General features: G+C 36.7%; 1 protein-coding gene across 3 annotated transcripts in view; it reads left to right on the top strand.

Moving 5' to 3' along the window:
- The window catches only part of S1P (membrane-bound transcription factor site-1 protease), a 680,544-nt gene that overhangs the window by 489,992 nt on the left and 176,759 nt on the right, over positions 1-13,793 (top strand). For all 3 annotated transcript variants that reach the window (XM_090381734.1, XM_090381736.1, XM_090381735.1), the window contains exon 22: positions 7,169-7,249. In XM_090381734.1, coding sequence (XP_090237860.1) covers positions 7,169-7,249 — 81 coding nt within the window. The remainder of the gene's footprint in view (positions 1-7,168; positions 7,250-13,793) is intronic.

Here is a 13,793-nt window from a genome sequence, read left to right as displayed (position 1 = left end):
CACTGCAGGATCATTTAGACAAGACTTCAGCTATAGCTCGGACACAGCATGGTTTTGTTAAGGGGAAGTCTTGCCTGACCAATTTGATTGGATACTATGATGCAGTCACAAAAGAACTGGATGCAGGGAATAACTTTGATATTATATACTTGGTTCTTAGAAAGGCTTTTGATACTGTTGCACATGGAAGGCTGCTGCACAAATTGGAGCAGTGTGGCATTGGAGGCAAATTGCTGCTATGGATAAAGGGGTAGTTGAGGGGGAGAAGACAGAGTGTGGTAATCAATGGACACTGCTCATCGTGGACTTATGTTATTAGTGGAGTCCCTCAGGGTTCAGTATTGGGTCCATTATTGTTTTCTGTATTTATAAATGATATTGATGATGGTATATCAAGCTTAATGTCCAAGTTTGCAGACGATACAAAGGTTGGCAGGGTTGTCAAGGACACTACTGACACTATGCTACTGGAACAGGATCTGGAAAGGTTGAGCAGATGGTCTGAGAGGTGGCAAATGAAGTTTAACATTGACAAATGTAGAGTACTACATATGGGAAACAGCAACCCCAGAGCAACGTATCAAGTCTGTGGTACTACACTGACAGTGGTAGAGAATGAAAGGGACCTGGGGGTGGTTGTGCAGGCAGATATGAAGTTTTCTGAGCAGTGCAGATGGGCTGCAAGAGTTGCTCATGGTGTATTGTCGATGATATATATAGGAATTTTTCTAGCAGGGATAAGGAGGTGATTATTCCCTTGTATAAGGCAATGGTCAGACCACACCTAGAGTACTGTATACAGGTCTGGAGGCCTCATTTGAAGAAGGATGTAGAGATGCTGGAACGAGTATAGAGAAGGGAAACAAGATTAGTGAATGGAACAAAGGGGTGCTCTTACGAAGAAAGGCTTAAGTTTTGCAAATTACAGTGTCTGGAGACTAAGCACCAATGAGGTGATCTGATAGAGGTGTATAAAGCCTTGAATGGTTTGAGCATGCTCAATGCTGATGGGATTCTTCCTCTTGCTCAGAATAATCACCTGAGAGGGCATAAATTCAATTTGAGAAAAGACAGATGTAGGATAGACGTGAGGAAATTTGCCTTTAGCCAGCGGGTTGGTGGAATAGACTTCCATCTCCTGTCGTGGAAGTTGACAGCCTAAATAAGTTTAAGGCCCGTCTGGACAGTTATTTCGAATGAACAGAGGGGTGAAGTGGAAGTGGTTCTTTTTTATTTATTCATTCATTTATTTATTTATTATTATTTTTTTTTGGCTGACGCTGCATAAGCTTGCTTTCTTGCATCAGATGCCTCTACTAATGCTAATGCTAATGCATATAATTCAGCAGTGAAGATGCTGCAGATGGCAGTGAGGCTGTAACTGTAAGTGAAGTAAAAACTACCACACAAAGGTGCCAAACTGCCACCTACCATACAAGCAGTTTTCAATCCATCAATATAGATTTTACAGGCATTAAAGTTCAGAGCAGTGTGAGCTGAGTGCAACTGCCTGATACTGCAATGAAGTATGACATTCTTCCCCCACTGAAGAAAATGTATATTGTAAGAGGCAGAAACATACAACCAAGGTGAAACAGGTACAGTTGTGTCATGAAAAATATCACTTAAAGTGATATTCAACTCTGAACAAGCTCTTCAATCCTGAGTTAGGCAGGTCTATTTTCAGTTGGCTTACTCACATAGAGGAAATCTCAGTGAGTATTATAAAGATGCTCCCAGCTGGGGTGTGATGGAAGGCAGTATAGTGGGGCAGTAATGTTTTTCCATGAAGATGTAATGGGGAACCATGTGCTTCAATATAATGACTTTGGATTGGAGAAGTAGGAAGGTAGAGCCATGTGCCATTGCCAACAGTGAGAAATCTGGATATCGAGTTGGGGGAGAGAGTTGAAAATTTAGAGTTTAGAAGATCTTTTTGCCAAACACAGTCAAAACCATAGGAATGTCAAGTGCAACTGCTTGTTTTTCATGAAGCTTTTCCATTGAATTTTCCCTAGATGGGTATCATAAGCCAGTATATCACCAGTCTTGACTCTGATGGAATCCATTTTGGCAATCATTGATCAGATGGAAGGTTTCGAGATGGTTTAGGAGTTAATAGTGAATGAATTTCTCCATTACTTTGGAAAGAGCGGAGGTAAGTGCAACGGGACAATAATTGGATGGTAGCGTTTGTCATCCTTTTTAAGAACTGGCAGGATCTGAGAAAATTACTAAGCAGAAGGGAAAATTCCAGTGAAATAAGAAAGTAGAAACAGGTGACAATGAACAGGAGCAGGCTCAGAAGCAAGTTTTCAGAAAAAAATGGGGAAATGTCATCTGGCCCTGGAACTTTCTTGGCATCAAGATGGTTCAGAATTTTGTCATTCTTCTGTTGGAACAAGAGGCATTGAGTGGTATGTACTGAGTAATGTAGGAGGTGTTTTACCAATATTGTTAATAGAAGACTTAAAGTAGGATGCTAGTAAGGAATAACTGCATCCAAGGTTCTCTTACAAGGTTCATTTATCTTTAAGCAGGTCTTTCCATACTCTTCTAATTACAGCTTACCCCTGAATGCAGTTATTCCTGAAAAAATCTCAGGTAAGAGAATTTCTGGCTTAAAATATAATATTTCTAAAACTTAATATTTGTATAATATTTCTTAATAGCCTATACATTCTATTTATTACTCTATTTTTATTTGGTTTAAATCTTCTCTTATTTGAAGATTATATTAGAGTGAATTTGTTTCATTTCTAGACAAAAATCAGCTACTATATTTTGCTTCCCTGGAATCTGTAACTTCCGAATATTAAATTTTTGTATTTTCAGAGCCCATTCCAAGATTATCTTAATCATCATCTCTTATTTGAAGATTGTCTGGGAGCAAAGTTGTTTCATTTCTGGTCAAAAATTTAGCCAATATTTTGTTTTCCTAGAATGTAGACACCTGAATATTAAAATCTTGTATTTCCAGTTCCCATTTCTTGTCCATCATTTGGTGTAAATATGAAAGGGATGATGGTATGAACATGTGAAAAATTTTCTGGTCACCAAAGAAGCTACTCCATTTTTTCAAAGGAAAATTAAGGCAAGAGATTACCTCCCTGCAGTTGAATAATATTTTTCAGCCTGTTTGAGCCTTCTGCTGATCTAAGCTATGGAACAAAGTAACTGGTGCTATTGCCGAAGCATCTGTAGAAATGTAAAAAGGTTGCTTTATCTGTGGGTGTGTTAATACTGGAGTACTCATTAAGATATAAATGCTTTATCTTGAAAATCACATCATACAAATTTTACACCCTTTTTGCTTAGATTATTTATTGAAAGTGATTTGTGAACAATTTGGAATAAATCTGCAATAGAATTTTATCATTCTGAGAAAACTTCTTACTTGCTTGATGTTTCTTGGAGGCACACAGTTTGAGATTGCCACAACATTCTTCTCTAAAGGTTTTATTTCTTCCTTTGTGACTAATTACTCCGAGTATGTTACTTGTAATAGGAATAAGTTATTACTTTCCAGGCATTTTTACGAAGGTATGGACACTGGACTACATCCATTCTTTCCCAAAAAGGATAAATCCAAGATTGAGAAAGTAAAACCCTCAGCCCTTCAGAAGCCCACAGGTGGACCCACGAAATCTATGTAGTGCCCACTTTCAAATTTCTGCAACAGAACTACAGTGGTTTACATTGAAACAGTGGACATCGAGGCCCTCCTACGTAAGTACGAGCCAACGTGCTTCTGCTTACAGGAGACATATTTAAAGGCATTTGAGAACCCTCATATGCATAGCTGTTCTACCATTTGGAAAGACAGAACTGGGAACAGAACCCATGGAGGAGTTGCCATCCTTGTAGGTAACCATATCCTCTTTCAAACTATGCCAATGACCACTATGTTAGAGGCTGTAGCCATGTGTCCTTCTACTATCTGCTCAATCTATTTGCCACCTGGGAACAAAATTCCCCACTCAGACCTTGATGATCTCATTAAGCAATTTTTACGGAGTTGGGAGAAATCGAAGGTGCCATTTGACCTTATAAGCAATTTTTACCCCCTTTTCTATTACAAGGGGATTTCAGTGGACATAGTACTCTATGGCCACTGAAATCCCGTTGAAATATGAAATGTAATTTCTTGAAAACAACGACATGGCTCTTATAAATGTGGGATCTAATACATTTTTTCACATGGCTACTCTTCCGTTTACTGCCTTTCATCTTTCCATCTGGTCCACTTCCCTCCTGCCTTCATGTTTGTGGAAGGTCAAAGAAAACTCTTATGGTAGCAATCACTTCCCTGTGATATCCACGCTTTGCAATGGGAGACCATGCTGCCCATCTAGAGTATCACAATGGAAGATCAATCATGCCTGACTGGAATACCTTCAAACATCTGGCAACATTTAATACAATCACAGTCAGCCAGGAGCCAATTAATGATGCAGTTAAGTACATCACAGAAAGTATTGTACAGGCAGTAGCAGTTGTAATTCCAAAGACATCAACTTGGTTTCCATCATTTCCGAAACTATGGTGGAACGTAAAATACACAGCAACAAGAAAGGTACAAAGCAAGGCATGGGGGATATTTCATTCATATATCCTACCACAGAAAATCTTGTAGCCTTCAGATGTGCATGTGCCAAGGCAAGTTGTATTAACTGTCAGAGTCAAAAGGAATCTTGGATCTGCTTTACATCTTCCATCAGTTGGGTGGTGACACCAAACGTTATCTGGGACAAAGTCCAGAAAATTAAAGGGAAATACACACACTCCTTTAACAATCCTAGAGCATAATGGATGTGCAATTGCATCCATTATGCAATTACAAACACTGTTCAGGAGACATTTGCCAATGTGTCTGCTATAACATCCTACACCCTAGAGTTTCTGGCCATAAACAAAAATTTGAAAAGCATCAATTGAAGCTGTCCTCAAATGGCTGTGAACCATATAATGAGCATTTTATGCAATGGAAACTGATGGTGGCACTCTCTCATTTTCAGGCAAGTGCTGTCGGCTGACCAGATGACATCCATTATGAGATAATTAAACATCTTTCATCAAAATCCGTGGATTGTCTGCTCTGTTTCTACAATAGAATTTCTAATTAAGATCATAAGAGTGATAAAGCTCAATATGTCCTACTAATGTTATTATTATAAACTATAAAAGGAAGCCTCATACCTTTATGTAGGATTAGAATTCTCTCAACACTCACATTGGAAGGATTATGTGATTATATAATTATACAAATAAATGTCCCATATTTAATATTAAATAAAATCAATTACGAAAATTACATTAAAATTATATAAATAAATACTTATTAAAAGGTTGTCCTCTCTTTTATTGCAAAATTGTTCAGCTCCCTGTTAGAATTTGACACATTTTCATCATCTCCATCCCAAAAAAAATCCAAATTTGCTTTAAACTGGGAAAATCTTCAACAGAAATATATGCAATGCTAAAAACTGTTTATGATGATAAAATGGTTTAAGTTGCACCAGTGTGTTTGAATAGTAAAAGCGGTTCAAAAATGGATGTGAGCATATTCGTGACAAACCATGAAATGAGCATCAGTCAACCTCTCAAAACAAGGACAGAGTTTCAGAAGTTCAGGAAATTGTGTCAAGAGATTATCATTTGATCCTCAGACTGATAACTGATGAGTCGGATATGAAAAAGGAGATAGTTCATCAAATTCTGAATGAAGATTTAGGGAAAAGGAATGTCTGTAAAAATTTTGTGCTACACAGCCTCATGATCAACAGTGGGCCCAATTTTTTAATGCCACACAGTCATCATGCAAAGACTTTATCCAAATTTGTCTAGACATTCGTAATTTCCTTGGCTATATTGTCACTGGAGATGACTATGTGGCATTTTAGTATGACCCAGAGATGAAGCAGAGTGTGCAGTGGACTTCATATTCATCACCAAGGCCCTGGAAAAAAGTGATGAAACTTTTACTTTCAGTAAAAGTTTCATATACAGAAGTTCAGGGTCAAGATGATGCTGATCTTGTTTTTCACCAAACGGGATTGATTCACAAGGAATTTGTACCTGAAAGGGAGGAAATCAATGTTGTGTTCTATATGCAGGTGCTTCAGACTATTGAAGCACATTTCCTGAATGAGGATGCAATTTCGAAAGAAAGGTTCTTGGTGCACAACAGTGTCCCCACCCATTGAAATGCACAATGCCTGACAAAATGTGGCATTGTACAGATCAACCATCCACCCTACTCTCCCAGTCTAGTACCAGCAGACTTCCTCCTCTTTCCCAAGGTGAAAACTGCCTTCAAAGGAAAGTGATTTCAGAATGCTAAGGACGCAAAGAAAAATTGAACTGCCGAACTGAACGTCATCTCTTTGGGCATCCTTGCTGACTCATTTCAGAAACTTGTAGAACAATCTAATAATTTTGTATTCATCAGGTGGTGATTACTTTAAATAAAAATGAAACCATTTTTGAGCTCCTTCACTTTGTGTTCTTAATATTTCACCAGTCTGGGAACTTTATTCCCTCATCATATATATTCCATACAGGATAGTGTCACTACTTCTTATCTTCTTGCTGCTCTGTGGCAATATCTGAATGAAAAATTTTCTCAAAAGAGGATAGGCTATTGTGATTTATCAAATGGCTAGTGATGCCAATAAATTTAAGTATTGCAGATAAAAACATTGTCCTACACTTTAGACATAGACATACTAAAAACATGCTAAAAATAATGATTAGAAGAATTTTCAAAAATTAATACAGCTTTATCAAAGTATTAAAATTTTCCAGATTGACATAAAATTGTGTGGCAGAACAATATATGGAGGCTAAGGACAAGTTAGTATGGATTTATTCTGAGCATAAATCTATATTAACTTTAGATTATTATAAAATTTTAATGTTTTATGACATACTGTCATAGTTATTTTATGATTCAGCTGAGTTTTTGCTTTTAGGATATGCAGCCCACTCTGTGCAGTCCCAAATGAAAATGTATCCTGTGTAGAATTACATTCCTTAATGAAATTAATAATTGAATAAAAAATAAAATAATCTAGCCTGATCTTTTGACTGGTTAATGGATATGTGTATTAGATGCATTTTAGAATTTTAACACTTTTCATAATTATTGTAAATATAATCATTACAGGCAGTGGTGGATGCCAGATACTGGAGGTGCCAATATTCCAGCTTTAAATGATCTTTTAGCTCCTTGGGGAATGGCGTTCAGGTTAGTTTTCTTCATAATTATCTTCAGTACTTTTTTTTTTTTTTTTTTTCCCCTCTTGTGAAAATGATAAGTTACATCAGCAATGTGTTTAACCTGTTTTTCCCAAGATATATGATTTTATTACTTTTAATTCATATTTTGTGATGACTCAGTGTAGCAAAAAAAAATTCGTACTATCAGTGAGAAAGTAGTAGTAGTAGTACTAAAAATTTGTAGTGTCAGTGAGAAAGTAGTAGTAATGAATACAAAACAACCTTTTGTATCTGCTTTTTACTTTACTTAACAGTCACAAGCTAATTAAACTCCAAAGTTAAAGAGTTCAAATACCCATTGTCCAAATGATAGTGGATATATGCCAAAACTATTAGCTGTTATTTCTGTCATCCTCACTGGTAACGGGGAATTAAAATCAGTTTCCATTCATGCCTGGTGGATAAGGCCCAGGTTTGAATCCATTCAACAGAGGAGGAATTTTTATTAAAACTTTTTCACACAATAGCCAAATTAGTATTAGTAAGGACAAAATGATGCACTAAAATAGACTTCAGTCCTCATTCCTTAATAGAATGTTTGGTTCAGGATGGCATGCTTTCATCCATGAAACTCATAAAAAAAAAAAAAACCTGGCTGACTACACATAGAATATATGTAGTTTACAGACACGATACAATGATGTCTCATAGCATTGGTTGCTTTTTTGCAAAAAAAAAAAAAAAAAAAAAAACAACAAGCCCTCTATCCATCTATACCCTCCCCATTACATCCTTATTCTTCTTTAACAGTCTTAATGAAGATATTTTGCCACTTGTTCTTAAAAATTTGTGCTACAGAATTTATCTCCTGTTTTGTAATAAAATGTAATAAAAAATAATGGATATGTGTATTAGATATGTGTAATAAAAGAGGGCTAAAAGGCACTCTTTTATTACATTGCATTTGTTGTTGGTCACTTGGCTGTTCACTTAGATAATACATCATTCATAATTTGGCATAATTTTGCTAAATGTCATCTGATAGACCAGTAATTCCCAAAACATCTGTCATAATGCCACTTTGAATTTTTAGTAAATGGGAGAGTTATCTTTTTTGGCAACACTATTAATATTGAAATGATATTAGCAATTCAAGTCAACTCATGGTTAATGGTGTCATCTTTAATGTCATTAGAATCCCAAGGGTTAAGGCCACAGGTCACTCTCAGATGTTTCCAATAATTTTGCCTATGGATCACTGTAGGAACCAGAGTATATCCAAGACACAAATGCATACAGTTTTCAAAGGCTATTTATTTATTTATTTATTTATTCATCAAATCCAGCTTGTATGCAGTGTAGCATATGCTACACTGATATACTGCATAACATCTTTTTGCCGGGAATTAGCATTTGATACAGAAACCAATCCTCGACATGATCCCCCCCCCCCCAACCAAAGGGATGCATATAATAAGTATAAATATGGAAATCATAAGCAGTACCTCTTAAAAGAATCGCATTGCAGTCATTGACCACTATCTAGCAAAACATCAATGGATGTCCCTACATGAACCAAACCATACAGAAAATAAGAAACAGAATTCAAAATTATAAAGCATGTCATGGCAACTGCTCTATAAGTTAAATAAGCAAGCATAATAGATAAAATGCAAAGTTTAAACATCTGTATGAATAGCAAAATAAAAATCAAATAATTAACACAAGCCAAATAATAGAATAAATCAAACATAATCAAAACAAAAGAAAGAGAAACAATATTTTCCATCTTGTTTATAATGTACATTAAAATTTTCCATTATGTAAAATCTGAAAAGGATAACACATTTGCCTTGCATACTGTATGTAGATTTTTTTTTTCAATTTCAAATGGCATGAAATGTAATGAAATTTGACATTTTGCAAACAAATGAGCATAAGGACTGTGGGCAATGCATAAAAGAAATATAAAAATAGATGTAGCATTTTGTAATGATGATGCCACATGTGCTGAATGTTTATTTGCATCTTTTGTCACAGAATTTGATAGTATGAACCAGAGCTGTAATGCTCAGTATGTTCTCTGTTGATATCAATATTTGTAAAATAATAAGAGAAGTTTACCTCAATATAATACGTAGAACACTTCTGTGTGATACTCTCCAGCAATTAAAACAAAAAAATCGAAAATCTTACATTACAGTAAAAAATAATTAAAAATCAATTTGAACACAATTAAAAATAATTAAAAGAAATGTAACGAAAAAATTGCAAAACGATTTTCCTTCCTGAAGCTAACAACACTTTTCAACCATATGTTGTGATCACAGGAACGAAAATTACCGAATAGGGATGAGCATGAAACTTAAATAGGGATTATTTGTCTTCACACATGCACATAAAAGCCCACGAATCAGAGATTAGAAATGGCCAGAAAATATTAACAGAATTCTTATGTAATTTAATTTTGACAGTTACAGAATATAATCCTCCTGAATTGTATTTATTGATCATGAAGTTGTGTTGTTCAGAAATATATTTCCCAAAACTAAATAGCATATGGTTGTAGAAGAAATCAAAGTAATTCCAAACTATATCTTATTTTGGTGACCTCTATGTAATCAAAAAAAAAAATAAAATAAAATAAAATAAATAAATAAATAAATAATAATAATAATAATAGCAGTTTTCTCTGTGTCAGCATTGGTGGCCCTGAAAACATACTATTTTTTTTTTTTTACATGAAAATCAATAACAGAGCAAACTGCTATTGATTTTCATGTATGGCATTGTACATCATCTTTTGGATAACCTAAAAGCATGTGGGATTCCTTCAAAAAACTCACTGGCAAGTGTTGATAATGTGCCTGTAGGCATAAAAACTAAATTGGAATGGCATGGATATTAAAAGAGGAGATTGAGCACTAAATTTTCTATTTATTGTAAAAGGTGGGTGTGGGCATGCATGTGGTAATAATGTGGTCATAAACTCTCCTTATTATCTTATTAATTTGTGTGCTAAGGATGCTGCATGCCTTCCTGTGAGATTGGTTTAATAGCATACATGTGGTAATAGGCTCTCTTTATCATCTTATTAATTTGTGTGCTGAAAAGGGTACTGCATGCTTTCCCGTGAAAGTGGGTGAATACTTGGTAGACATTTAGAGCAGGAGTTCTTAACCTGATGCTCGCGAGCACCGTTATTCTCCATAAAAAGTAAATTTTGCTCGCGACCGATCCTAAAATGGCTGCTCGTGAGCACCTTCACTTAAGCTAAAAAATTTCTATATAAATCTTTGTATTTAAAAAAGGTGCTTTTTATTCCTAAACTTTCGGCGATATTCTACAAAAATCCAGGCCAATCTTCACTGGAAAATCCTTTCTTTTGCTAGTGATTGGAGGAAAATTATATATTTCGCAACGTTTTAATCTCAAAAACAGTCAAGGTTTGTCACTTTTACAGTATTCTTAAATTTTTTCTTGGTAATTATTGTTAATTTGATATTTATTTAGTAAGAAAAATTTTTACAAAATACTTTGAGATTAATTAAATAAAAAATTTGAGAGTTCAATCATTGTTGCCGTAGTGTCACTACAGACTGAGGATACATTAGCATTAGTAGAGGCATATGATCCATAGCCAGGTGGACAGGAGCAGTAGTGCATAGCACACGCTTCTTGATTAGACCGAGGTTCGAGCCCTTGACCACCAAATACGGAGGATGCGGAAGTTCAGGAAATGACCACCGCATATCCCCAGCCCGGATAAAGGGTGAGAGTTGGCATCAGGAATGGCATCTGGCCGTAAAAATTGCATGCTAAAACAATAAAAACGCTGACCCCATGTGTAATGGAAAAAAGCGAGGACAAAAAAAAAAAGAAAAAAAGGCATATGATGCAAGAAAGCAAGCTTATGCAGCATCAGCCAAAAAAAAAAAAAAAACTTCCACTTCACCCCTCCATTCGTTCGAACTACCTGTCCAGCTGAGCCTTAAATTTATTTAGACTATCAACTTCCACAACAGGGGATGGAAGTCTGTTCCACCAACCAACTCCCCGCTGGCTAAAGGCAAATTTCCGCACATCTATCTTTCCTCAATTTGAATTTTTGCCCTCTCCGGTGATTATTCTGAGCAAGAGGAAGAATCCCATCAGCATTGAGCATGATCAAACCATTCAAGGCTTTATACACCTCTATCAGATCATCTCGCTGGTGCCTAGTCTCCAGACACTGTAATTTGCAAAACTTAAGCCTTTCTTCGTTAGAGCAACCCTTTGTTCTATTCATTAATCTTGTTGCCCTGCTCTGTACTCGTTCCAGCAGCTCTACATCCTTCTTGAAATGAGGCCTCCAGACCTGTATACAGTACTCAAGGTGTGTCCTGACCATTGCCTTATACAATGGAATAATCACCTCATTATCCCTGCTAGAAAAATTCCTGTATATCATTGACAAGACACCATGAGCTACTCTTGCAGCCGTCTGCACTACACAGAGAACTTCATATCTGCCTGAACAATCACTCCCAGGTCCTTTTCATTCTCTACCACAGAGTTGATACGTTGCTCTGGGGTTGCTGTTTCCCATAGGTAGTACTTTACATTTGTCAAGGTTAAACTTCATTTGCCACCTCTCAGCCCATCTGCTCAACCTTTCCAGATCCTGTTGCAGCGGCATAGCATTGTTAGCGTCCTTAACAACCCCTGCCAACCTTTGTATTGTCTGCAAACTTGGACATTAAGCTTGATATACCATCATCAATATTATTTATAAATACAGAAAACAATAATGGACCCAACACTGAACCCTGAGGGATTCTACTAATAACATTAGTTCACGATGAGCAGTGTCCATTGATTACCACACTCTGTCTTCTCTCCCTCAACCACCCCTTTATCCATAGCAGCAATTTGCCTCCAATACCACACTGCTCCAATTTGTGCAGCAGTCTTCCATGTGCAACAGTATCAAAAGCCTTTCTAAGATCCAAATATATAATATCAAAGTTATTCCCTGCATCCAGTTCTTTTATGACTGCATCATAGTATCCAATCAAATTGGTCAGGCAAGACTTCCCCTTAACAAAACCATGCTGTGTCCGAGCTATAACGGAAGTTTTGTCTAGATGATCCTGCAGTGCTTCTTTAACCAGTGTTTCCATTAATTTTCCTGGAACAGAAGTTAAATTCACAGGTCTATAATTACTTGTGTCAGCCTTTAATCCTCCTTTGTGAATTGGGATCACATTTGCACATCTCCAGTCTATGGGTACCTCCCCTGAGTCCAAGGAAGCTCTCATAATTATGGCTAAAGGTTTGCTTACTTCCTATGCTGCCTCCTTTAATATAACTGGATAGATCCCATCCACCCCAGGTACCTTTCTTGTATTTATCTTCAACAATTTCTCCTCCACTTTACTCTCAGTTATTACAAGATTATCTCGCCTACTGCCAGAGTTGAATACACCTCTGGCATTCACCTCGCTGAATAACTCCTCATGTGTGAATGTCGATGCAAAATATTCATTTAGTTTGTTAGCTACCTGAGCAGGATCATGAACAGTTGAATTATCGATATCAAGTGGACCAATCAGATTCATCCCTTGAGTTTACATAAGTAAAGAACTCTTTGCTGTTTTTCTTTGCATCCATTGCCAAAGATCTCTCGTAATCTGCCTTCGCCTGCCTAACCTCCTTTGTAACTTGGTTACAGATCAACTTGTATCTATCATAGGCTTCTGTGTCACATGTTAATTTATATGTATCCCATGCATGTTTCTTCTCTGCCATATGTCTCATTAGTTCATCTGACATCCATTTAGGCCTGAACCTTAACAGTATTTCTTAGTTGGTATGTAAACCCTAGTAGCTTCCAAGATAAGTTCTTTGAATGCTTCCCATTTTGAATTTGCTGTTGGTAACATCATCAGTTGGTCCCACTGTATAGAATTTAAATACTGTCTAACACCATCGTAGTCACCTTTACGAAAGCAATAACCCTTCCCTTTACCCCTGATGGTAGTTACCTCTTTGAGTAAATCCCACTTCAACACACTGTGATCACTGCCACCTAGTGGTTCCTTTATCTGCAGATTCTTAATGCATGAAGAATCACTACTGATAATCAGATCAAGCGTATTACTCCCTCTAGTTGCTCCCGAACATGCTGATGTAGAAAACAATCATCCAATAAATTCACAAAAGCCTTGCTAGTGTGTGAGTGACCAACCCACAAATTCCAGTCAATATCTGGGAAATTAAAATCCCCCATTATAAGACTCTCTGATTTACTGGCCCACTCTATTTCCCTGTACAGTTTCTTATTATACTCATCAGAGTCATTAGGCCAATAGCGCACTCCTACTCTCAATTTTGCTCTCCCAATGCTTATGTCACACCAAACTGATTCGACACTGCACTGTCCAGCGATGTCGACTGGCTTCGCTTCCTTGGATTTGATGTGTTTCTGAACTAATAGCATAACCCCTCAGGCGCCTCCGTAGCCAGGTGGGAAGGAGCAGCAGTGTGTAGCACACGCTTCTTGATTAGACCGGGGTTCGAGCCCGTCACCA

Source organism: Mastigoproctus giganteus, chromosome 9, assembly GCF_048544385.1.
Source record: "Mastigoproctus giganteus isolate SK-2022 chromosome 9, ASM4854438v1, whole genome shotgun sequence".
Lineage (NCBI taxonomy): Eukaryota > Metazoa > Arthropoda > Arachnida > Uropygi > Thelyphonidae > Mastigoproctus > Mastigoproctus giganteus.
Note: the sequence above shows the minus strand (reverse complement) of the source record. Positions and strands in the feature narration are given on the sequence as shown.